At 44.9% G+C, this 24,174-nt stretch overlaps 1 protein-coding gene across 2 annotated transcripts in view; it reads left to right on the top strand.

Moving 5' to 3' along the window:
- The window catches only part of CD200 (CD200 molecule), a 376,933-nt gene that overhangs the window by 226,649 nt on the left and 126,110 nt on the right, over window positions 1–24,174 (top strand). For both annotated transcript variants that reach the window (XM_030203676.1, XM_030203677.1), the window contains exon 5: window positions 16,749–16,862. In XM_030203676.1, coding sequence (XP_030059536.1) covers window positions 16,749–16,858 — 110 coding nt within the window. In that variant the 3' untranslated portion in view covers window positions 16,859–16,862. The remainder of the gene's footprint in view (window positions 1–16,748; window positions 16,863–24,174) is intronic.

Genomic DNA, 24,174 nt, shown 5'->3' on the forward strand with positions numbered 1-24,174 from the left:
ACCTGAGGACGGAGGTTTTGGCCTCTGAAAGCTAAATGTATTAGTCCAATAAAATGGTATTATTTTATTTTCTTTTTTTTTTTTTTAATCTGTTTATTGGCACAACATTAGACATGCAAAAACATGAAAACCAAAGGACTGATTACAAAGCTTAACCATCCACTTTTCTGTGATAAAGAGTGCCAAACATACGTTTTTAATTTTTAAACCCCTTCCCCATATCCTCCCCTCTCCCCATTATTCCTCTCAAATTTTCCCGTTTTTATTGAAACTATTGTACAGATATCAGGTCATTATGTAGCAACAGTGTATTAAACATCTCTCGAACTTAAATACTGAACAGTGTAAGATAGCATATAGAATATTCCCTCATTTCCCCCCTCCCCCCCATCTTGCCATCAGCCATTAGAAAACATTGAGGATCGGTAGACAGACATCCAGAAGCATTCAAAGTCTTGGAACAATGAGCTTAGGGGCATCAAGGTCTATGTTAGATTTTAGTCTCCATGATCGATATCGTTCCCATAACCTATTAAACTTTGCTACATGTCCAGATCGTAAAGCTGTCATTTTAGACATTTGATATAGATAGTCCATCTTATATATTACTTTTATCACAGGCGGTGCTACTGAGCTTTTCCACTGTGCAGCCAATATAATTTTTCCCGCCACCAACCATATTGAAGTGAGCCGATGGTCTAAAAGACGTACCTCTGGGGGGCGGACATGTAGCAAGCAGACCTCCGGCTTTTGAGGATATCGCACTCCTGTCACTTGGATAAACACATCAATCAACTCCGCCCAATAAAGCTGAATTTTTGGACATGTCCACCAAATATGAAGCATGTCCCCCACTGCCACACAACCCCTCCAACACTTGTCAGACCCCTGCCCATACATTTTTACCAATCGCTTAGGAGTGTAATACCATTGATATAATATTTTATAACTGTTTTCTATCATTGAACTAGATATAGAAACCCGCAACATATGTTCCATGGCTTTTTCCCATTGTGTGTATTCTATTGTTATTTGTAAATTTTTCTCCCACCGCTGTAGATAGTGTAGTATAGGCTTCTTATCATAGAGCAATGCCTTATAGAGGCGAGAGATACATCCCCGGTGGCTGCCCACCCTTATTGCTTGTTCTATGGCCAATTCCTCTAAGGACAGTTCAATTTTTGCCCTTTTATTTATATAGTCTCTCATACGATTATAGTGAAACAGGTGGTAAGCTGGCAAACCATACTCCTCTTGTAAATCTGTGAATGGTATCATCTGTCCCTCGTCCCATAGTTGCCCTAATGTGTTCAGTCCCTTCTTCTCCCAACAACTATAAAGTGGATTGGCCATCCCCAGAGGACAACCTGGAGCGGTTTTTATGGCCATCTGTTGGAAATATAGTCTGTTGGGGATATATCGCTGCCGTATAGCCAACCAAGTTTGTAGGGGATATTGCACAGCTAGTGGGGCTTTCCTAATGTATGCCTGAACCTGCTTCTTTGGCATCCATATAATGGAGCGCATGTCAGCGAGCCCCATCCAATGCCGTTCTACTTGGAGCCATGGTTTTGCATTACCAATAGTCCACTCCGCTAACACTCGTAATTGTGCCGCTTGGTGGTATAGGGCGAAGTTTGGTACTCCCATACCACCCTGTTTTTTGGATTGGTATAGGACGTTTGCTCTGACTCTTGGTGGTTTATGCTGCCAGATATAGGCAAAAACTTTTCGATTTAGTTGGCGAAAGAAACCCCTCGGCATTGGCAATGGTAGTGCAAGAAATAAATATAACAGCTTGGGCAATATCATCATTTTTATCGCTGCCACCCTTCCCAACCAAGATAATTCTAAGCCCTCCCATTTATCTAAATCCCGAAAAAGTTCCTGAAGCTTTGGCGGGAAATTAGCCTGATGTAGATCCGCCAAGTTAGGTGTTAATTGGATACCCAGGTATCTAAGAGTTCTGGTAACCCATTTGACCGGGAATTGCTGCCGTAATAAGCCCTCCTCTATCTGCGGTATCCCGAGTCCTAAAACCTCTGATTTGGCCATATTCACGCGAAACCCAGATAACTGACCATAGTGATTCAATTCTTGTATTACCTGAGGTAACGATTCGCTAGGGGTTGTCACCGTTAGAAGGACATCATCCGCAAATAGCATGATTTTATGGGTTGTGTGTCCTATCCTTAGACCCTGTATGTAGGGGTTTTGGCGTATGTGTTGCGCCAAAGGTTCCATGGTCAAGGCGAATAACAATGGTGATAACGCACAACCCTGCCGCATTCCCCGTTCTAACGTGATAGGGCGAGAACTAGTCCCGTTGATCCGTAAGACCGCCAATGGCTGAGCATATATTAGTCGAAGCCAAAGGAGAAATCGACCCGTAAAACCCATATGCTCCAGGACCTCAAACATGAAGGCCCAATTAACCCGATCAAACGCCTTTTCTGCATCTAATGAAAGGAGCATCATGGGTTGTCGGGTGCTAACTGACTCATGGATCAAGTGTAGTGCTCTCCTAACATTATCAAATGCTTGCCGTCCTACAATAAAGCCCGTTTGGTCCCCATGTACTAGTTTCGGCATGAGCTTTTGTAGCCTTTTAGCTAATATTTTGGTAAAGATTTTATAGTCGGATCCCAAGAGTGATATTGGGCGATAGGAATTACACAGCTGTGGATCCTTCCCGGGTTTCTGCAGGACTACAACATTTGCCAATCTCCAGGTAGCCGGCAACTCGTGTTGGAATTCAATTTCATTGAAGGCTCGGACCAATAATGGTATCAATTGCTTACTATAGCATTTATAAAATTTATTAGTATATCCATCGGGCCCTGGCACTTTGCCATGTGGTAGGTCTCGTATAGCCCATACCACCTCATCTGATGTAATAGGAGCTGAGAGCATCTCCTCCTCTATTAGAGATAACTGAGGAAGCATGGCGTGGGTTAGATAGCTTTGGGCCTGTTGTTGATCTAAGGTCCCCTCACATTGGTATAGTGTTGTATAGAAGTGGGAGAATACCGCTCCAATGTCTTCTCGTGTGGTATGCATATTCCCGTCCATATCCCGGATCAAGGGGATATGTGTATTCGTAGACCATTTTTTAAATTTATGGGCAAGTAGCCGTGAGGCCTTATTTCCGAATTCAAAATAGGTCTGTCTTACTCTTTGCAATTGTTCAGTGATCTCTGCCAGTTGGAGCTCCCTAAGTTCCATCCTTAAATTATGCATCTGGTGTTGTATGTCCCCTGTCTCCCCCTGTTGGGTGGCTCGTTCACTAAGAGCCATCAATTCTGCATGTATCTGTTGTGTCCGTTTTCTCGCCTGTCGCTCAACATGTGCCTGGATGGAGATGGCTTTTCCCCTAATCACGGCCTTGCAACCTTCCCATAATATTCCGGATGATACCTCACCATTATCATTGAGGTCAATGTATTCTTTAATATCTGCTTCTAATCTAGTGACTATTGCCGGGTCTGCTAGCAACGAGTCATTGAAGCGCCATTGTGGCTTCTCCAAGTTTCGTGTTTTCCTTTTTAGCTCCAGCACCACCGGTGCATGGTCTGACCACGTCCTAGGATGTATCTGGATATCTTCTACAGTGGAAAGTAAAGTCGGTGGCCCTAGCCATAGGTCTATGCGAGATTGAGATTTATGTACCGCCGAATAATATGTATACCCTCTCGCTTGCGGATTGATCTGCCTCCATATGTCCAACACCTGCCATTGTCTCATAAATTTGTGTAATTGGGCCCGGTCAGCTTGTGAGTATCGAATCCCCTGTGTGGTGTTGTCTAACGTGGGATGTAGCGTAAGGTTAAAATCTCCGCCAATCAGTAGGGTACCCTCAATATATTTAGTGAGAAGTATTGACACATCTAGATAGAAGGCCCCTTGTTGGTCGTTGGGCGCATAGATATTTAAAAGCGATAATATCTCCCCCTCCGTTTTCACTATCAACAACAGGTATCTACCCCCTTTGTCTCTGATCACTCGCTGTATTTGCCAAGGGTATTTATGGGAGAGTACTATCAACACTCCATTCTTTTTTTTTTTCCCGGTAGTTAGATGCAAAAAATATTTGCTGATTTCTCTTTGCACAGCATAGCCGTTCAGCCGTCTGAACTAGGTGTGTTTCCTGAATGAATGCTATGTCTGCCTTTAGGCGTTGGATCTCTTTAAACATGAGCTGGCGTTTTCCCGGTGAATTAAGCCCCTTTACATTAAGGGTCATACACGTTAGAATACTCATCCCCCCCTTATTACTGTTATGTCTAGCTCATTACATCGCCTCTGGTTCTGGACTGTACCTAGTTGTAATTCTCTCTCCCCAACCCTCAGTTTGATGATGATCTGAACTATTCCCCTCCAACTATTAACTCCCATACCCACCCTACCCTCCGTAAGACATCCCTGTATTATACTCATAAGGATGTCAGAGAAGAAAGTGACCCCCCCCCCCTCATTTATTATCAGTAAACAGCTTGATCCCCACTTCATCAGGCAATTGAGTATTATATCTTTGTCAGGCCATTACTACCTGTGTACATTGCCTTACACTATTTTTTTTTTATTTTTTTTTTTTAGCCAAATTCAAATCATCATTTGTAACATTATAGTCATCAGCTTAAGGTCTCTTATCTAGTTTCCCTGCAGCATGAATTGCGCTCTATGTTCGGGTTGTATTTTCAGTTCTTCTTAGCTGGGTACCCGAGTGCTGGCGCTGTAGCCGTCCCTTTCCTGCCGTAACTCGTTGCCAGCGTGGCTTGTCTCCTGCTGATAGTTTCTGTTTCGTTGATGTCGCGATTTCTCCATTTGGTCCGTCTTCCGGAAAAATCTCCGCTACTTCTGCGATGTCCCGGACCTGATGTTGTTTCCCATCTTTATAAAATCTGAGCACAAATGGATGGCCCCATCTGTACTTGATGCCTTTATCAGCCAGGAATTTCGTAAAGGGTCGAAGCTCCGCTCTTCGTTTCAATGTAGTAGCAGCCAAATCCTGGTAACACTCTATATGATAGGAGTCCCATTGAAATCCTGGGGTGGTGCGCGAGGCCTGCATTATCTGCTCCTTTAGTTTAAAATCGCTAAAGCAGGCAATGATATCCTTTGGACGGTTTGAGTTCATGCTGCCCAAGGCTCTGTGTGCTCGTACCAGTTGAATTTCTGCGGGATCTTTAATAATCTCACGTTCCTTAAGCAATGCGCTAGCAATTTTTTTTATAGTCAGTTCGCAGTCTAGGTATTGTGGCGTGTCGGGAAGGCCACGAAATCTCACATTGCATCGGCGACTGCGATTTTCTAGATCCTCTACTTTGTCCCAGATCTGCTGAGTCTCCTGCTTGGCGTCCCGGAGTTGCGTGTCAAAAGTTTGGAGTAGTTCAGTATGTTCTTCCAATCGGTCTTCCGTTTCAGCTACTCTTATACCCAGCGCGCCAATTTCTCCGCGAAGTTCCGCCCCCAGCATAGTAATGTCCGCTCGCACTGCTGCTATAATATCTGCTTTTATTTCCTGTAGCCACCCCCGAATCTCCTGCATGCGGTTTTCCTCTAGCAAGTGTCCCTCGCCCGTGGCGAATAACGGTGGGGAAAGTTGCGTTGGGCTGCCCCCTCGGGAGTCTGGCTGGTGCGGCTCGTGTTGGCGCGCTCATGTCCGCGGCTGGGCCCTTATATGCGAACGCTTGTAAACTGACTCTCGGGGCTCTCGGGGCTCTGGAACTATTCATATATCGCTTACCGCTGGTTTCAGATGCAATTCTCACGTATTTAGAGGTCACGTTTGTGCAAGGTATTATCAGTGGGAGTCCTGGTAGCTTGGGGCTAGTCGGAGCTCGTGGCTCAGGCAGCCATTTCGGGTGGTGACGTCACTTCCTCGTATTATTTTATTTTCTATATTCAAATTTACATCTGCTGTCTTTATATTTTGCACAGTACTAGGGGACATTTTCTGTTTCTGTGGTGTTGCATTGTATGCAGAGTCTGGCATCTTGGGGGTTTAGCTTAATTTTTGTCTAAATAGAAAGTTTATGATTACTTATTCTATAGTGGATTAGAGTGTATCTGTGTTTGTGAAAAAGACATAGCTTTCATTTGTCATTGACTGTGCAGGATCGACGATCTGTACTATTCTGTCTGGTTTTGTTTTACAATAGGTGAATTGATGTTCTAGTGCTCACTGTAGTGTTTAAGATGCTTTCCTTTTCCTTGTGTGACTTGTAGAAATTACTGTTTATGGTGTGCTAGAATTGCTCTATAGGTCCTGAGTGTTTTGTATTCTCGGTATGCCTAGTACTGGATTTTGGAGGGGGGTGTTAAAAAATGACCAGCCCCCAGTACGCCACTGTTTTGATCGTTGTCGCTGCCTTTTCTCCCAGGGCTGATGCCAAACTATGGGGGAGGGCGAAGGGCAGGATTGATGCCGGGCTACAGTTCAAGGCTGGAGATTTTGGGACAGTCCTGCATTTCTGACCACCCCATTGTTATGGGACTTGCAGCACTGATTTCCATGGGCAGAATCAGGCACTGCAAATCCCACACTGATTTGGGTTATAAAGTTTAAATCACGACTGCACAAAATCTCAAGCCTGGAACTGGGTAATTTGCCATCTCTGTGATTTCTAATTTTTTGTGTTTTATTCTGCAATTTGTAAGGGGTGGTCTGTGTTCTGCATGTGACCACTGTAAAAGATTCTGTGTGCATGTAGTTCGTGTGGGGATCTATACGAGTCTGACTTCTCTGGCTTTTTAAATGGGAATGTCAGTTTCAGAATTTACCTGTTTTATGACTACAGCTTAATCAGGCATTTGCATTTGTTACAAATCAAAGTTTGAAGGATATGTGCCATTGACATGTTTGCCTTATAGCAGTCATATTTGGCCAAGTTTAAGATATGGGATAAAATCACTATATTTAAAAATATTGGTGTTCCATGAACCAGGAATGTGGTTTGTGTTAATGCAGGAGAGCTGTTGCACAGACTGTTTACTTAGAAATCCATCATCAAGTGCACTCTAAGGCACTATTAGGGAGTATCCGAAGAAACACTACTCACACCTAGTGCCCACCCATATTAGCTCTGGGCCCACCCAAAATGTCCGGTCTGGCTACGCCACTGCTACAGGGGTTTGAATGTCAAGATTACTGTGGTACCTGAAAACTCTGTGTGCAGCGGTATTGGGCGCTGTTACTTTAAACCAGGAGAGAAGGAATGAAGCTTTGTTAGCACTACCGATGTGGAGCAGGGTTGTGTCAAATGGTTTTCTGGAAATAAACTGATTAAAAAAAATTTGACTTGGAGAATATGTCAGTGCCTTTAGGTTTTGTTACTGAACCCTAATAAAGGACAGACGGCACGAAGAAAGGAAGGGAACGGTAACCTCACCGGTTTCCTCTACTATTGTGGAGTAAGCAGGCTAAGAAGGCCTTCTGATCACGGCATAGGACTCCAGCTACTCCCCAGGGAAGCAAGCCAAGCAGGAGTCACCCAGGCCCCAGCTGGAAGGGAGACCCAGGGTGGCAGCACACAGCGCTGGACATGAAGAAACAGTCCCAGCTCGACAGAGCTTACAATCTAATTAGGACAGACAAACAGGACAAATAAGGGATAAGGGAATTACAAAGGTGGAAAAGATAAAACATGGGTACTGAACAAGTGAGTAAGGGTTAGGAGTTAAAAGCAGCATCAAAATGGTGGGCTTCTAGCCTAGATTTGAAGACGGCCAGAGAGAGATGGAGCTTGATGTACCAGCTCAGGAAGTCTATTCCAAGCATATGGTGCAGGAAGATAAATGGAACAGAGTCTGGAGTTAGCAGTGGAGAAGGGTGCAGATGGGAGAGATTTATCCACTGAATGGAGTTCTGAGGGAGGAATGTAGGGAGAGAGAAGAGTGGAGAGGTACTGAGGAGCTGCAGAGTGAATGCACTTGTAAGTCAATAAGAGGACTTTGAACTGTATGTGGAAATGGATATGGAGGCAATGAAGTGACTTGAGGAGAGGGTTAATATGAGCATAGCAACACTGTGGAATACAAGTCATGCAGCAGAATTTTGAACAGATTGAAGGGGAGAAAGATGGCTTAGTGGGAGACCTGTGAGAAACAAGTTGCAATAGTCTAAACAAGAGGTGATAAGAGTGTGGATAAGGGTTCTGGTAGTGTGCTCAGAAAGGAAAGGACAAATTTTGGTGATATAAAGAAAGAAATGACAGGTTTTAGCAGTCTGTTGAATATGTGCAGGGAAGGAGAGAGAGGAGTCGAAGATGACCCCAAGGTTACGAGCTGATGAGACAGGGAGGATGAGAGTGTTATCCATAGAGATAGAGAATGGGGAAAGAGGAGAGGTTAGTTTAGGGGAAAAGATAAGAAGCTCAGTCTTGGTCATGTTTAGTTTCAGATGGCGGTGAGACATCCAGGCAGCAATGTCAGAAAGGCAGGCAGATACTTGGGCCTGGATTCCTGCTGAGATTTCTGGTGTGGAGAGGTAAATCTGGGAGTCATCAGCATAAAGGTGATACTGAAAACCATGGGATGAGATCAGAAGAAGTATAGATGGAGAAAAGAAGAGGTACAAAATATACAATGACTCCAGGAAGCAAAACTTCAAAGAAAGTGCATTAAGGTGGAGAAAAACCCTCAGAAACCTGGGACAAACTGTCGCAGGTTTAGAGCGAGGTTACTGATAACAGGAGTAACACACGCCCGGGTTCTATCACTGGGTATGAAAAAAACTCCACAAAATAATTTTTAAAGATTTTTTCAAACATTAAGCTGCCTTATGTGTTGTGACAAGGCTACATCCCCGATGTATAGAGTGAAGCAGCAAAACCATGAACTACATATCCCAGAATGCATTTCCAGTCCTAGCAGTGAGATCCCAGGGAATAGGCAAGCTGGCCATATACCGTCTCTGACCACAAGAGGGAGGGGGAATGAAGGAGCCAGTTCCCGGAACCAGCAATCAGTATATCATGGTGCCAACCTGTAATAGGGAGGGGTGGGCTGAGAAGCAGGAGGAGGATTGGATGGAAGAGGGAATTAATCAGCCTGAGCAGGGGAAGGAGGCAGAATGAAATGGGAGCTTGAGAGCTGAGGAAGGCAGCCCCTGAAGGTTTGGAAACCTACATGGTTTTGGAATTTATTTTGGTTTAAACCCTGCTTAAGTGGAGAAGCCTGTTTTTCTTTTGTGAAACCTGATTATTTTGAGAACCTCTGAAGTTGGAAGGCTTGTTTATGAAGGAGGGCTGTCTGGTGGGAAGAGGGGTTCAGTTCAGGAGGAGAGGAGCAGTGCAGGCTGAAATACCTTGGGTTGAGGAAGTCCCAAAAGTATTGCACCTCCTGGAAGTAAAGGCTGCTTGGTGATTAACTGTCTTGAGGGGAAATCCTGCTTGTGGGACAAGTACTATTTGTTTGTTACTGGATGGGACAAAAAAGCAGGGATTTCCAAAGGGCTCTTGCATTCCCCTCAGGGAAGGGGGCAAAGTCTTTGTGTAATTGGCTGATGTACTAAGCAAGGCAGAACAGCCCTGCCTGAGAAGCAAGTCTCTACTCTGGAGTGAAGTTTTGTTTATGAATCTGGAAAATAAAGGAATGCTTTTGAAGTATTTCCTGGTGGCAGTTTTGTGAAGTTCTGGCTATTCATGGGAGGCAGCTTCCTCCCCCATACTGGAGAAGCGGGCCCGTTTACAGTGTTAGCATAATTATCTTGCTTTAACAAGAAATATGATTCTTAATTGCTAAACTATAAAATTTACGGCATCAAAAAAAGTGAGAACACTTGACTTGATAATATTAATAAAGCACTCTTTATTCATATTATCAAGTCAAGTGTTCTCACTTTTTTTGATGCCGTAAATTTTATAGTTTAGCAATTAAGAATCATATTTCTTGTTAAAGCAAGATAATTATGCTAACAGATAAGGCAGCTTAATATTTGAAAAAATCTTAAAAAATTATTTTGTGGAGTTTTTTCATACCCAGTGGTAGAACCCGGGCGTGTGTTACTCCTGTTATCAGTAACCTCGCTCTAAACCTGAGACAGTTTGTCCCAGGTTTCTGAGGGTTTTTCTCCACTTTAATGCACTTTCTTTGAAGTTTTGCTTCCTGGAGTCATTGTATATTTTGTATCACATTACGAGTTTTTTGACTCTAGTCAATACTGCAATTTGTGTTGTTCTTTTGAGTTAAGAAAAGAAGAGGTCCCAGGACAGACCTCTGAGATACAGCAACTAATAGTGGGACAGAAGTGGAGGAGGATCCACCAGAGTATACACTAAAAGTACGTTGGAAGAGATAAGAAGAAAACCAAGAAAGAACAGAGCCCTGAAATCCAAATGAGGACAGCTTATCAAGGAGTAGGCGGTGATCAACAGTGTCAAAAGCAGCAGATAGATCAAGAAGGATGAGGATAGACTAGAGACCTTTGGATCTGGCCAGGAACAGGTCATTGGAGACTTTAGCAAGGGTTGTTTCAGTTGAATGAAGAGGGCAAAAGCCAGATTGAAGTGGATCAAGAATACCTTCTGATTAAAAAAGTCAAGACAATGGCGATGAACAGCACGTTCAAAGTATCTTGGATAGGAAAGGGAGAAGGGAGATGTGGCAATAGTTGGAAGGTCAGGTAGGGTTCAATGAAGGTTTTTTGAGGAGTGGTGTGACTATAGCATGTTTGAAGGCATCAGGAACAGTCGCAGTGGAAAGTCAAAGATTGAGAATATGACAAATAAAAGAGATAACAGTAGGAGAAATAGTGCTAAGTAGATGGGTGGGAATAGGATCAGAGGAACAGGTAGTTAGTTTTGAGGTAGAAAGAAAATGTGCAGTTTCCTCTTCAGTGATTTCAGAAAAGGAAGAAAAGGAGGCAGGGTTTGAAGGAGGGTTGAGAGAATGGGCTAAGGAAAGGAGAGGTGGAGGTGACTTGGTTGAGAATTCAAGTTTAATCTTGTGAACCTTATCATGAAAGTACTCAGCCAAAAAGTGAAGGGGCAGTTGTAGGTGAAGGACTTTTGAGGAGTAAGTTCAGTGTGGCTAAGAGACGTCAAGGGTTTGAGCCAAGAGATGTAGTAGTCCTGTTTGGCAAGTGAAAGAGCAGACTGGAAGGAGGTCAGAAAGAATTTGAAATATTTGAAATCATCATGGGCATGGGATTTCAGTCAAATGCATTCGGCAGAGCAGGCATAGGAACTTAGGTAGTGGATTCTAGAGGTCAGCCAAGGCTAGGGTTTGGTACGCCTTACAGAACGGGGAATGGGAGGAGCGAGATTATCCAGAGCAGAGTAGTATTATAGGAAGAGACAGCCTCATTGACAGACTTGGATAACAGTGGCTGAGAATAGATTTGAAACACTGGAGGACAGAGTAGAAGGGTCAATAGCCTGAAGATTCCTAAATGTATTGGTTGAGATTGGATGGGATGGGGGGGGGGTTGTTTAAGTGTGGAAGTTATCAGATGATGATCAGAGAGGGGAAGAGCTAAGGCACAGAAACTGGAGAGTGAGCAGTTGGAGAAGAAGATGAGATCAAGACAGTAGCCATTCTGGTGAGTGAGGATAGTGGAGCACAGTTGAAGATTGAAAGAGGATATTGAAGTGAGAAACTGAGAAGCAAAAGAGTCAGAGGGATCATTAGCATGAATTTTAAAATCCCCAAGAATGAGGGAAGGAGATGAAGGTTCAAGAAAGAAGGAAAGCCAGGTGTCAAAGTCAGTGAGAAAGGAAGAAAGGGACCTATCAGGGGGTCGATAAATGACTGCTACTTGGAGAGGCAGAGGAGTGAATAAATGGATGGAGTGGACTTCGAAGGAAGAAAAGCAGTGAGACTGAGGTGGAAGAAGAGGTTGAAATCTATAGGAGGGTGAAAGTAATAGCCCAACACCACCTCTGTGGCCAACCAGGCGAGGAGTATGGGAGAAAAGGTAACCTCCATGACACAGGGCCACGGCTGAAGCAGAGTCTTCAGGGCAAAGCCAAGTTTCAGTGGGCAAGCAGATGGAGAGTATGAGAGAGAAAGAGGTTGTGGATGTAGAAAAGTTTGTTGCAGACAGAGCGGACATTCCACAGAGCACATGAAAAAGGCAGGGAAGAAGGGGGGGGGGGGGGGGGAGAGGAACAGAAATTAGACTGGAGACATCACGGTGTGACCTACACAAATAGGATGAGAGCTGATGTGGAGGACCAGGATTGGGATTGATATTCCTAGTGGAGAGCAGGAGAAGGAGCAAGAGAGTATGGAGAAGACTAGGAGAGGCATAACGACAGTGACAAAGGTGAGATGTAGTCAGATAGAATAGAGATGGTTGAATGGAAGGAAATGAAATGTTGAAGGTTGAGAGCAGAGAAGAAGGGAGAAGGCAAAAGAGATGGTGAGATGATGAAAGCAGAAGGCGAGCAATGTGTTCCTGCAGTATACAGTGGTTTCAGATGGAGAAAGAGATTGGGAAGGGAGAATACCAAGAAGAGAAAGTGTACTAGAGCCATAAGAAGTAACTGGGAGGTGGAGCGAAGGCCCTGAGCGGATCGGAGTGGACCTGGGAGTCACTCCAGATGAGGCTGTGAGGATATACAGATGGGCTGCAAGTCCATAGCACCTAGAAGGCAGCTGGTGAGAGCACTGGGCACCTCCACCATGCACTTCCCAGCCAAGAAAAGGCTTACTAAGGGTTAGGCTGAAGCCAGCATTCCTCCCCCTGAGGGTCACCTCTTACTGCTGTACTCTTGCATTCTGAGTACTGTTTTCCACTCCTCTTTCTCAAGTCCTTTACCCCCAGTCTAGCATTCCTCTCTCTCTCAAACACCCCCCAGCAGTCCAGAATTCCTCTCTCCCTCAGCCACCCCCCCCAGCAGTCCAGTATTCCCCTTTCTCTAACTCCCCCTGCCAGTGGTCCAGCACTCCCCTCTCTCTGAAACACCGCATCCCTTTCCCTCTCCCCATCTACCTTAAAATCTCTCTTCAGAAGTTGCTGGCAGCAGCAGTCTTCCTCTGATGCATCCTTCCCATGTGGAAACAGTAAGTTGCACCAGAGGGGTCAGGGCACATCAAACAAAAAGTGTTTGAAACCCTGCTTCTGCCAGTGACTTTTGAGGAAGGATTTTAGAGTAGACGGAGGAGGGGGTTGAGAGTGAGGGGAATGCTGGCCTGTTGGTAGAGAGGGGAGGGAGGTTGAGAGAAAGGGGAATGCTAGACCACAGTTGGTAGTGAACCAAGTGTGGGAAGGAAGGATGGTGAGTGTGCAATGCTCGACCCAGGGGTGGAGGGGTGGGAGGGACACTGGAGAGTGGGAAGGAGGGACAAAAGAGAGACAGAGAGGAAGAGATGTTGAACTAGGTGGGGGGAGCAGGGAAGAGGAAGGGAATACAGACAGATGTTGGATCTGGGATGGAAGGGTGAGGGAGAGAGATGAGGTTCTGGACAAAGAAAGGGAGGGAAGACAGAGACATGCTGCACCATGGTGAGTGGGGGGGGGACAGAAGGGAAGAGAGATGAGACAGAGAGATATTAGAGGTGGAGGCCAAGGGACAGGGAGTTGTTAGGCTACAAGGGTAGAAGGAGGAGAGAGGGAGGGAGAAGATGCTGGACTACAAAGGTGGAGGAATGGGAGAGGGAAGGGAGATGCTAGGAATGGTGGAATCATGTGGGAGAGGCCCTGGTGGTTGTTGTCAAAGAGATGAGTGAGAGGACAACAGTGAATACAGAGGGTAGAAATGTGGTACATAAGTACATAAGTACATAAGTAGTGCCATACTGGGAAAGACCAAAGGTCCATCTAGCCCAGCATCCTGTCACCGACAGTGGCCAATCCAGGTCAAGGGCACCTGGCACGCTCCCCAAACGTAAAAACATTCCAGACAAGTTATACCTAAAAATGCGGAATTTTTCCAAGTCCATTTAATAGCGGTCTATGGACTTGTCCTTTAGGAATCTATCTAACCCCTTTTTAAACTCCGTCAAGCTAACCGCCCGTACCACGTTCTCCGGCAACGAATTCCAGAGTCTAATTACACGTTGGGTGAAGAAAAATTTTCTCCGATTCGTTTTAAATTTACCACACTGTAGCTTCAACTCATGCCCTCTAGTCCTATTATTTTTGGATAGCGTGAACAGTCGCTTCACATCCACCCGATCCATTCCACTCATTATTTTATACACTTCTATCATATCTCCCCTCAGCCGTCTCTTCTCCAAGCTGAAAAGCCCTAGCCTTCTCAGCCTCTCTTCATAGGAAAGTCGTCCCATCCCCATTATCATTTTCGTCGCCCTTCGCTGTACCTTTTCCAATTCTACTATATCTTTTTTTAGATACGGAGACCAGTACTGAACACAATACTCCAGGTGCGGTCGCACCATGGAGCGATACAACGGCATTATAACATCCGCACACCTGGACTCCATACCCTTCCTAATAACACCCAACATTCTATTTGCTTTCCTAGCCGCAGCAGCACACTGAGCAGAAGGTTTCAGCGTATCATCGACGACGACACCCAGATCCCTTTCTTGATCCGTAACTCCTAACGCGGAACCTTGCAAGACGTAGCTATAATTCGGGTTCCTGTTACCCACATGCATCACTTTGCACTTGTCAACATTGAACTTCATCTGCCACTTGCACGCCCATTCTCCCAGTCTCGCAAGGTCCTCCTGTAATCGTTCACATTCCTCCTGCGACTTGACGACCCTGAATAATTTTGTGTCATCGGCGAATTTAATTACCTCACTAGTTATTCCCATCTCTAGGTCATTTATAAATACATTAAAAAGCAACGGACCCAGCACAGACCCCTGCGGGACCCCACTAACTACCCTCCTCCACTGAGAATACTGGCCACGCAATCCTACTCTCTGCTTCCTATCTTTCAACCAGTTCTTAATCCATAATAATACCCTACCTCCGATTCCATGACTCTGCAATTTCTTCAGGAGTCTTTCGTGCGGCACTTTGTCAAACGCCTTCTGAAAATCCAGATATACAATATCAACCGGCTCCCCATTGTCCACATGTTTGCTTACCCCCTCAAAAAAATGCATTAGATTGGTGAGGCAAGACTTCCCTTCACTAAATCCGTGCTGACTTTGTCTCATCAGTCCATGTTTTTGTATATGCTCTGCAATTTTATTCTTAATAATAGCCTCCACCATCTTGCCCGGCACCGACGTCAGACTCACCGGTCTATAATTTCCCGGATCTCCTCTGGAACCTTTCTTAAAAATCGGAGTAACATTGGCTACCCTCCAGTCTTGGGGAGTAGATAAAAGACAAGAAGGTAATAGGAGGCTGGGAAAGGAATGAGATGGGAAATGGAAGAGCTAGGGGTTAAAGGAAGGAGATGGGTCTCTGACATAACAAGGGAGCAGTGATTCCCACTCACTCCTGTGGCTTCCTTATATGGTAGCTTGCACTCCCCTAGCAGTAGTACCGTGAGACTACAGCTAGGTGTCAGTGACACAATTTTGAAGAAGGCAACCATTGAGGCAGGAATGACTGGGAATCATTCCTGTCCCTGTCACCACTAGGATGAGTTGGGGTATAGGGTGAAATGGGGCAGGGGGAAGGTGGCTGGAAGGCAGCGATATGGGTTAGGGGGGAGCTGGCTAGTTGGGAGCCAATCTGGGTGGCACTGATACAGCTAGAAACAGCAGCTTTCGCCATCTTGGGCCTGCACTAAGGAATTTACTTTGTTTTGAACTATGATATGAAAATTCATAGAGTAAATTTAAGAGTGCAGTAAAATCTTGGGAGCCGTTATTCAATTGATTTAGACGACTGCTGACTGGTTAAATTGCTTGCTCAGGGCTAGCAGCTAATTTTTAGGGACTCAACCGCCTAAGTGCTGCTGAAATTCGTGGTTAGCACCTAGCTAAAAGCTGGCAATGTTGGGGGCATTCCGGGGGCAGAGTCAGCAGTTGGCCACTTAAGTACTTACATTCAGCCCTTAAGCAGCCAGGTTTAGCGCATAAGTGGGACCACATAAAATCTGTCCTATTTTTATGCATTAGCCCATGGCCACTTAAGAGCTGAATATCAACTTAAGCAGCTATATGTTAGCCAATTTTAAAATAGTCAGATATTCAAAGCTGAATCTCCAACGGGTGCGGGCTGGGAATAACTCCATTGGCAGTGAGCAAAACGTTTGCTGCCAGCGACAGCTGCTTACCATTTTTGGAAACTATTGTTTAGATGTTCATGTAATGATGGGTAGTATAACAAATAAATAATACAATGTGGACATCATCTCAGATAGAGGGTAATTTTATAAAAAGATGCTTAGGTTAATATGGCGGGAAGATTCCTAATTTTGTCTATTTTGTAAAAACACATAGGTGTCTATATATCTTTTTAAAATACTAGCACAAATCTTGCATAAAACAGTGCATTATATCTGCTCGACAGCAGGTGTAAATATAGGTGTAAATTACACACATATGCAAGTATTTTATAAAATATGCATTAAATTGCGAGTATGCCCCGCTCCACATAAACTGTGTCCCTGAGTATGCGTAATGTACAAGTATGCACTAGCTTGCATCATATATACTTTTAGGCATGACCTAATTTTTTAAGAGCTTATTTACATGAATAAGTCAGTATTTTAAGAGCAAAAAAGGTTTATAAAATTACTCTGTGTCATCATACCATGCAACATTATCTCTCTCCAAACATCACTTCACATGATGCTCTCCATACTTATCACTTCACCGTGAGGCCATCAAAGTATCAAACAATAATATCTGTTCTCTTGATGTTTCAGCCAGTGGGCTCAACCAGGTTTCCATTGCATTGATAGTAACTGCAGTGTCCCTGTCAGTGCTGGTGGTGACTCTACTCGTGGTATATTGTGTGAAACACAGCAGAATGTAATCAAGTGAGTAATCAGGGGATGGGGATGACAACTGGTCAATATTCAGCTGGCAGTGGTCAGCATTTTTTAAAATGTTGACTGCCACAGGCTGAGAAAAGCACCGATATTCAGTTCCGGCATCTATGCAAGTACCAGCACTGAATATCCAGGCTCTGGCTGGGCACTGGCCATGTGCAGAATGGAACTGGGTAGGTGCCTGGTTAGCTAACTGGGTATGGGGCTGAATATCAGGTTTTGAATACTGCAGCTACTGTTCCATTAACACTTTCTTATACAAGGGCTTCACTGAAGGCTTCTGGTGTGGTTGTAACTGTTGGTGTCCCAATCTGGTTTTGACATTTGGCTCCCCTGCCTTGCTTCACTGTGATATAATAAGCAAAGAGTCCTGTCCTCTTTTAAATACTATAGCTACTGCTTTCATAACTTTTTTAACAAGGCTGTCACTGGAGGCTGGTGGAGTGGTGCTACTGTAGGTAACCCATGCATCTGTTTTTCTCTGAGTATAGTTGCTGTTCTTCCGCCCTAAACTGAGCCTTGTTGAACTGAGCCATCTACACTTCTGGAGTAACAAGTCCAGCTCACGGTCCAAGTATTCAGATATTATGTTCTCCTCAACCCTCCTCTTTGTTATCTACTCATGTCTCCTAATCCACTTCTCGCTCACTGCAACTGAACCAGAGTTTAACGTCATTCCTCTCGTCACAAACAGCAGAAGAATAATTGGCTCGCTGCCCAACTCGCAATGCTTTTCACTTGGAGCAAGCGCACTTTCATAATTTGGCAGAACCCCCTCCTGCAAGAACTAGATTCCTTATTGAAGTCTTGTGTGACAAAAAGCAGGCCGATCAGTTCCTTCACTTTCAAAGTAGGATACATAAATGCCAGGTCCGTAGTGAACAAGCCTGAACTTATATCGGACTGGATCTCATCCGAGGACCTTGACCTCCTCTTTATTTCAGAAACATGGATCCAGGTGCCATACGACCCGGTTGTTTTAGACCTTTGCCCGCCAGGCTACAAGTTGGTGCATTGGGACAGAATAGGTAAGAGATGAGGTGGTATCGCATTAATATATAGATCCTACCTCAAAGTAGAAACTTGCACAGATCATATATCCCCTTTCCTTGAAATTGCTGCATTCAAAATTCATCATTCTACTCTTCTTGACCATTTAGCATGCGTCCTGTTTTATAGGCCACCTAATAATTGGAATTCTTGCTGAGCTTATGGATTTCATCTCCAACACATGCATTGCTCATTCAAATATCTTAATTTTAGGTGATCTTAATCTCCATCTGGACAACCCACAATCGCTGGATGCCAACCATTTCCTGGATTTCCTCCGTCTTTGGGATCTCAACTGCCCCAGCATCTGTCCATCGCACTCAAAGGGTCACTCGCTAGATCTCATCTCCTACAAATTCCTTGCCGATGCGGATTTCCAGCTCGATGACACCGTGCACTGGTTAAAATCGGGTATCTCTCAGCCTAGCGAACCCACCACATATTTTTATAGAAGAATAACTGACCCACAGTTATTTTGGAAGTCTTTATACAGTGATAACTTGATAGCCCAATCAGCCTCAATTCACTATTTGTTACGGAAACCACTCTTTAGTAGCATTGCAGTTGTTGAAGACTTCCTCAAGACACTGGACTTCTCTCCAAATTTATGCCATGTGGCAAGAGCACTATCCAAGTTCTGAAAGAAACATTGTGGTCTTGATGTATGCCCAAGTCATCTCTTAAATCTGCTCCAGAATGCTTCATCGTTGATTTTACCACCTACTTGAACTTCATGCTCGAAACGGGTCTTTTTCCTCATGAGCATGGGAGCATTCTTCTCACCCCAATTCCAAAGAACCCAAAAATGAAAGCTGATGTCATTTCTAATTATAGACCAGTAGCATCCATCCCATTATTCGTTAAAACTATGGAAAGTATGGTCCATACTCAGCTAGCCGACTACTTGAATAATTTCGTTATTCTACATTGCTCTCAATCGGGATTCCGTCCACAGTACAGTACTGAAACAGTACTGGTTACCTTATTGTCAAATTTTAAAAGAGAAATATCCACTGTGAAAAAAATATTATTACTCCAATTTGACATGTCCAGCGCGTTTGACATGGTGGATCATGAGATTTTAATCTACGTACTAGGCACCTTCGGGATCAGAGGAGATGTGCTTCACTGGATCAAGGGTTTCCTCTCCTCTCGTACATACCAAGTCAAAGCTGATTCCTGCATTTCTACACCGTGGACAGCCTACTGTGGGGTACCTCAAGGCTCACCTCTTTCTCTGACCCTCTTCAATATTATGCTGATTCCATTAGCAAAAGCATTATCTCAGCTTGGCCTAAACCCATTCATTTATGCGGATGATACATCCCATTCAAGTCTACTCTAGCCAAAATCTCCGATAAAATAGACGCAAGTTTCTCCATCATGGATTCCTGGGCAAAGGCGTTTCTGTTTAAGCTTAATCAAGACAAAACTCAATGTCTAATCCTATTGACCCAACACAATAAAGTAGTCCAAAGCTCACTCGACATTAAGGGCTGCAAACATTCGATCTCAAACAGCCTGAGACTCCTGGGAGTAGAGTTGGATAACCACTTACAACTGGACAATCAGGTGAAAATCATCACTAAAAGAATGTTCCACGCCATGTGAAGGCTGAAGTGCATTCAGCATTTCATTTCAAAAGATCTATTCCGCACCCTTGTCCATTGGCTGCTCCTCTCCCATATAGACTACTGAAGCGGGATTTATGCTGGTTGTCGGGACTACATTCTGAAACGGCTACAGACTGCTCAAAACACGGCAGCAAGGCTAATATTGGGCAAATCGCGTTTTCATCATGCACAGCCACTGCGTTATAAACTACACTGGCTCCCAGTCAAAGATCGTATTACATTTAAAATCTGCTCACTAACGCACAAGATAATTTATGGAGAAGCCCCTGAATATATGCTCCATCTCATCGATCTACCTTCTAGAAATGCGCTAATAACTGCAAGGACCTACCTCAATCTACATTATCCCAACTGCAGGAACATTAAATGCAAGACCCTTTTTGCTTCGTCCTTCCCCTACATCAGTCCAAAATTCTGGAATGTTCTGCCAAGACAACTAAAATAACTAGTCGACCAGCATCTGTTCAAAAAGTCTTTAAAAACATTCTCATTCGTCAAAGCTTATTCCAATGGCAACTCCTATGTTTAACCTCTCTCCCTTCCTGACTGTACATGGTTATCTGCTGGTTGCTTTGCCCCTATCTTTCACCCAGTGTTTTCCTCTGTTCCATTACCTGCCTGTCTCATTCTGTAACTGAGTCATCTTTGCATTGTATTTTTTCCTCTTGAATTATTGTAAGCAACATTGCGCCTGCTCCTGTGGGAAAATGTGGGGTACAAATGCACCAAAATAAATAAATAAATATCAGGTTTTCTTTTAAATACATTATTCCCCCAAACCCACCCTCCAATTGCATTGGCCCCTTCCCAAACTCCCCCAACAAAGCTTACCCTCCTCCTGAGACCCTTAACTTTCCAACAAGAGTTTACCTTTCTCAAACTGCTCCTCCAAAAGCACTGGCCTCTTTCCAGCCCCTCCAAGATCAATATCCTCTTCCTAACCCTCCTTGAACACTTACTCCCTCCGAACACCTCTCAAGAGCACTGGCTCCCTCCTAGACTCCCAAATGCTTCTCTCCTCCTGGTCCCCCCTGTGCTCCTGTAGCCCCCCCCCTCCCCCCATGCCTACCTTAGGGTCCCTAGTGGTCTAGGGGGATTTTCCAGACAGGAGTAAACTCCACTCACTCTTCCTATGCTGACTATGGGCACAAAATGGAGGTTGTAGCTACAGTTTTGTCCAGCATATGCAGAAGCAACTGAAGTCTGCTTCTGCTTGGCGAACCCCAGACCACCATGGACCCTAAAGTAAGTCCCAGTGGGCTTACAGGGGCACGGGGGGGGGGGGCATCAGGAAAACGGAGGCACATGGGGGGGGGGGGTGCCTGTGTGTGAGGGTAGTACCAGTACTCACCACTAGATGTGGTAGGATAAAGACATGTATAAACTAACTGAATCTAGCACCTCTTTCTCATCTCCCTCCCACTCCCCTTGGTCCATCAAACCTGCTTTCTATAATGGCTCCTGCAGCGAAAACAGGCTGCTTGAGTCAGCGCAGGATCCTTCTCTCTGTCAGGCCCCACCCCTCTGACACAACTTCCTGTGTACATGAGGGTGGGATGCAGCACAAGGGAGGGCTGGGAAAAAGAGAAAAAGAGGGAATGATGTTGGACTCACAGGAGAGGGAATAGTGCTAGATTCAGGAGGCAGCTGAGGGATAAAGAGGAAGTGGTGCTGGACTCACCAGGATGTGGGCTGAGGGATACAGAAGGAAAGTTGCTGGACTCACGGGGAGGGTGGCTAGGGAAGGAGAGGTCCTGGATTCGAGGAGAGGTTAGGAAAGAAGAGGTAGAGGTCCTGGACTTGTGGAGGAGAAGGGAGATGTGCTGAACCCATGGGGGGGGGAGAGAGAGAGAGAGGGAACAGGTGTTGGACCTGCGGGTGGGGGAGGGGGCTAGGAGAGATGCCAAACTATGGGTGAGTGAATCATGGAGAGAGGAGGAAGATGGTAGACCATTGTGGGGGGGGGGGGGGTTCTGGGCAGAGGGTGAGATTGGCAGACCGTAGGGGGAGGAGAGTGAGTAAGAGAAGGGGAGAGATGCTGGACCTATAGGAGATTCAGGTACACAAACCCTGATGCTGTTCTCTTTCCCGGGTTGTATAGGCAGTAAACTACACTTACGAGGCTTTCACTTCTGGGAAGGCGCAAGGCATTGGGATATGTGTAGCCACGTCTCCTGGAAACAGGCTGGGTTTCCTGGGTAGGCTCTCCTTTCCAAGCCTACCCAAGAAAGGAGAGAGAAAGAGAGAGAGAGAGGAGGAGGAAAGGAGCTGCTGGACCATAAGGAGGAAAGGGAGAGAGAAGGGATATGGAGTTGCTGCAGCATAGGGGTGGAGGGGAAGGGAGAGGGGACAGGGAATTTCTGGACCATAATGGGGAAGGGGGGAAAGAGAGGAGACAGGCAGTTGCTGGACCATAAAGGTGAAGGGAGAGAGAGAGGACAGAAAGTTACTGGACCATAGGGGTAGAGGGACAGGGAGTTGCAGAACCATAGGGGTGGAGGGAATGGTTCATAAAATCATCTGCGGCGAAGCCCCGGGATACAGGTTAAACCTCATAGACCTACCAACCAGAAACACAACAAGATCAACACACTCATTCCTAAACCTTCACCACCCAAGCTGCAAAGGTCTCAAATACAAATCAACCTATGCATCCACCTTCTCCTATATAAGCACGCAACTTTGGAACGCACTACCAATCACCGCGAAAACAACATCTGACCTACCAAACTTCCGGAAATCACTAAAGACTATCTTGTTCAAAAAGGCATACCCTAACGACCTGACTTAAACACCTGCATCCTGCAACACAACGATACTAATACTCGAACTGGACTTAACATAACGCTTCCTCCTTTCTGTTCCCTTATGTGTCTGTCACATATGCACTCTATTATACCATAATATCACTCTGTATTTGTCATACCAGGAAGGCGATCGCCTCACGGTACTATGTAAGCCACATTGAGCCTGCAAATAGGTGGGAAAATGTGGGATACAAATGCAACAAATAAATAAATAAATAGAAGGTACAGGGAGTTGCTGGACCATAATGGGGAACGCTGGAGGAGGGGAGAGAGGGGACAGGCAGTTGCTGGACCATAAAGGTGAAGGGAGAGAGAGAGGACAGAAAGTTACTGGATCATAGGGGTAGAGGGATAAGAACTTAAGAACATAAGCACCGCCATACTGGGAAAAGACCAAGGGTCCATCAAGCCCAGCATCCTGTCTCCGACAGTGACCAATCCAGGCGTCAAGAACCCGGCAAAAACCCCAAAACAAAACAAAAATTTAAATTAATAATGTTCAATGGACTTTCCTTCAGGAATCTGTCAAAACCCCCTTTAAACTCAGCAATGCCAACTGCTGTCACTACATTTTCCGGCAACGAGTTCCAGAGTCTAACTATGCGCTGAGTAAAGAAAAACTTTCTCCTATTTGTTTTAAATCTACCACATTCTAGCTTCATCTTATGTCCCCTAGTTCTATTATGGTTAGAAAGTGTAAACAAACGCTTCACATCTGTCCGCTCCATTCCACTCATTATCTTGTAGACTTCTATCATATCACCCCTCAGCCACCTCTTCTCCAAGCTGAAGAGCCCTAACCATCTTAGCCTTTCCTCATAGGGAAGTCCTCCCATCCCTTTTACCATTTTCGTCGCCCTTCTCTGCATCTTCTCCAATTCCTTTATATCTTTTTTGAGGTGCGGTGACCAGAACCGAACACAATACTTGAGGTGCGGTCTCACCATGGAGCGATACAACTGCATTATAACATCCTCATTTTTGTTATAACATCCACGTGTTTGTTTTCCATCCCTTTCCTAATAATACTCAACAATCTGTGCACCTTCTTAGCCGCTGCAGCCCACTGAGCAGAAGTTTTCAATGTCTTATCCACGATGATTTCCAGATCCCTTTCTAGATCTGTAACTCCTAAAGTGGAACCTTGCATGACATAGCTGTAATTCGGGTTCCTCTTTCCCACATGCATCACTTTGCACTTGTCAACATTGAACATCTGCCATTTGGACGCCCAGTCTTGCGAGGTCCTCCTGTAATCTTTCACACTCCTCCTGCGACTTGACGACCCTGAATAACTTTGTGTCATCTGCGAATTTAATTACCTCACTAGTTACTCCCATCTCTGGGTCATTTATAAATATGTTAAAAAGCAGCGATCCCAGCACAGACCCCTGAGGGACCCCACTAACTACTCTTCTCCATTGAGAATACTGACCATTCAACCCTACTCTCTGCTTCCTATCTTTCAACCAGCTCTTAATCCACAATATTACCCTACCTCCGATCCCATGACTCTCCAGTTTCCTCTGGAGTCTTTCATGAGGCACTTTGTCAAATGCCTTCTGAAAATCCAGATACACAATATCCACCGGCTCCCCATTGTCCACATGTTTGTTCACCCCCTCAAACAAATGCAGTAGATTGGTGAGGCAAGACCTCCCTTCACTAAATCCGTGCTGACTTTGTCTCATGAGCCCATGTTTTTGTATGTGCTCTGTAATTTTATTCTTAATAACAGCCTCTACAATTTTGCCCGGCACCAATGTCAGACTCACTGGTCTATAATTTCCCAGATCTCCTCTGGAACCT

The sequence above is a fragment of the Microcaecilia unicolor genome, chromosome 5 (assembly GCF_901765095.1).
Source record: "Microcaecilia unicolor chromosome 5, aMicUni1.1, whole genome shotgun sequence".
NCBI classification, from domain to species: Eukaryota; Metazoa; Chordata; class Amphibia; order Gymnophiona; family Siphonopidae; genus Microcaecilia; species Microcaecilia unicolor.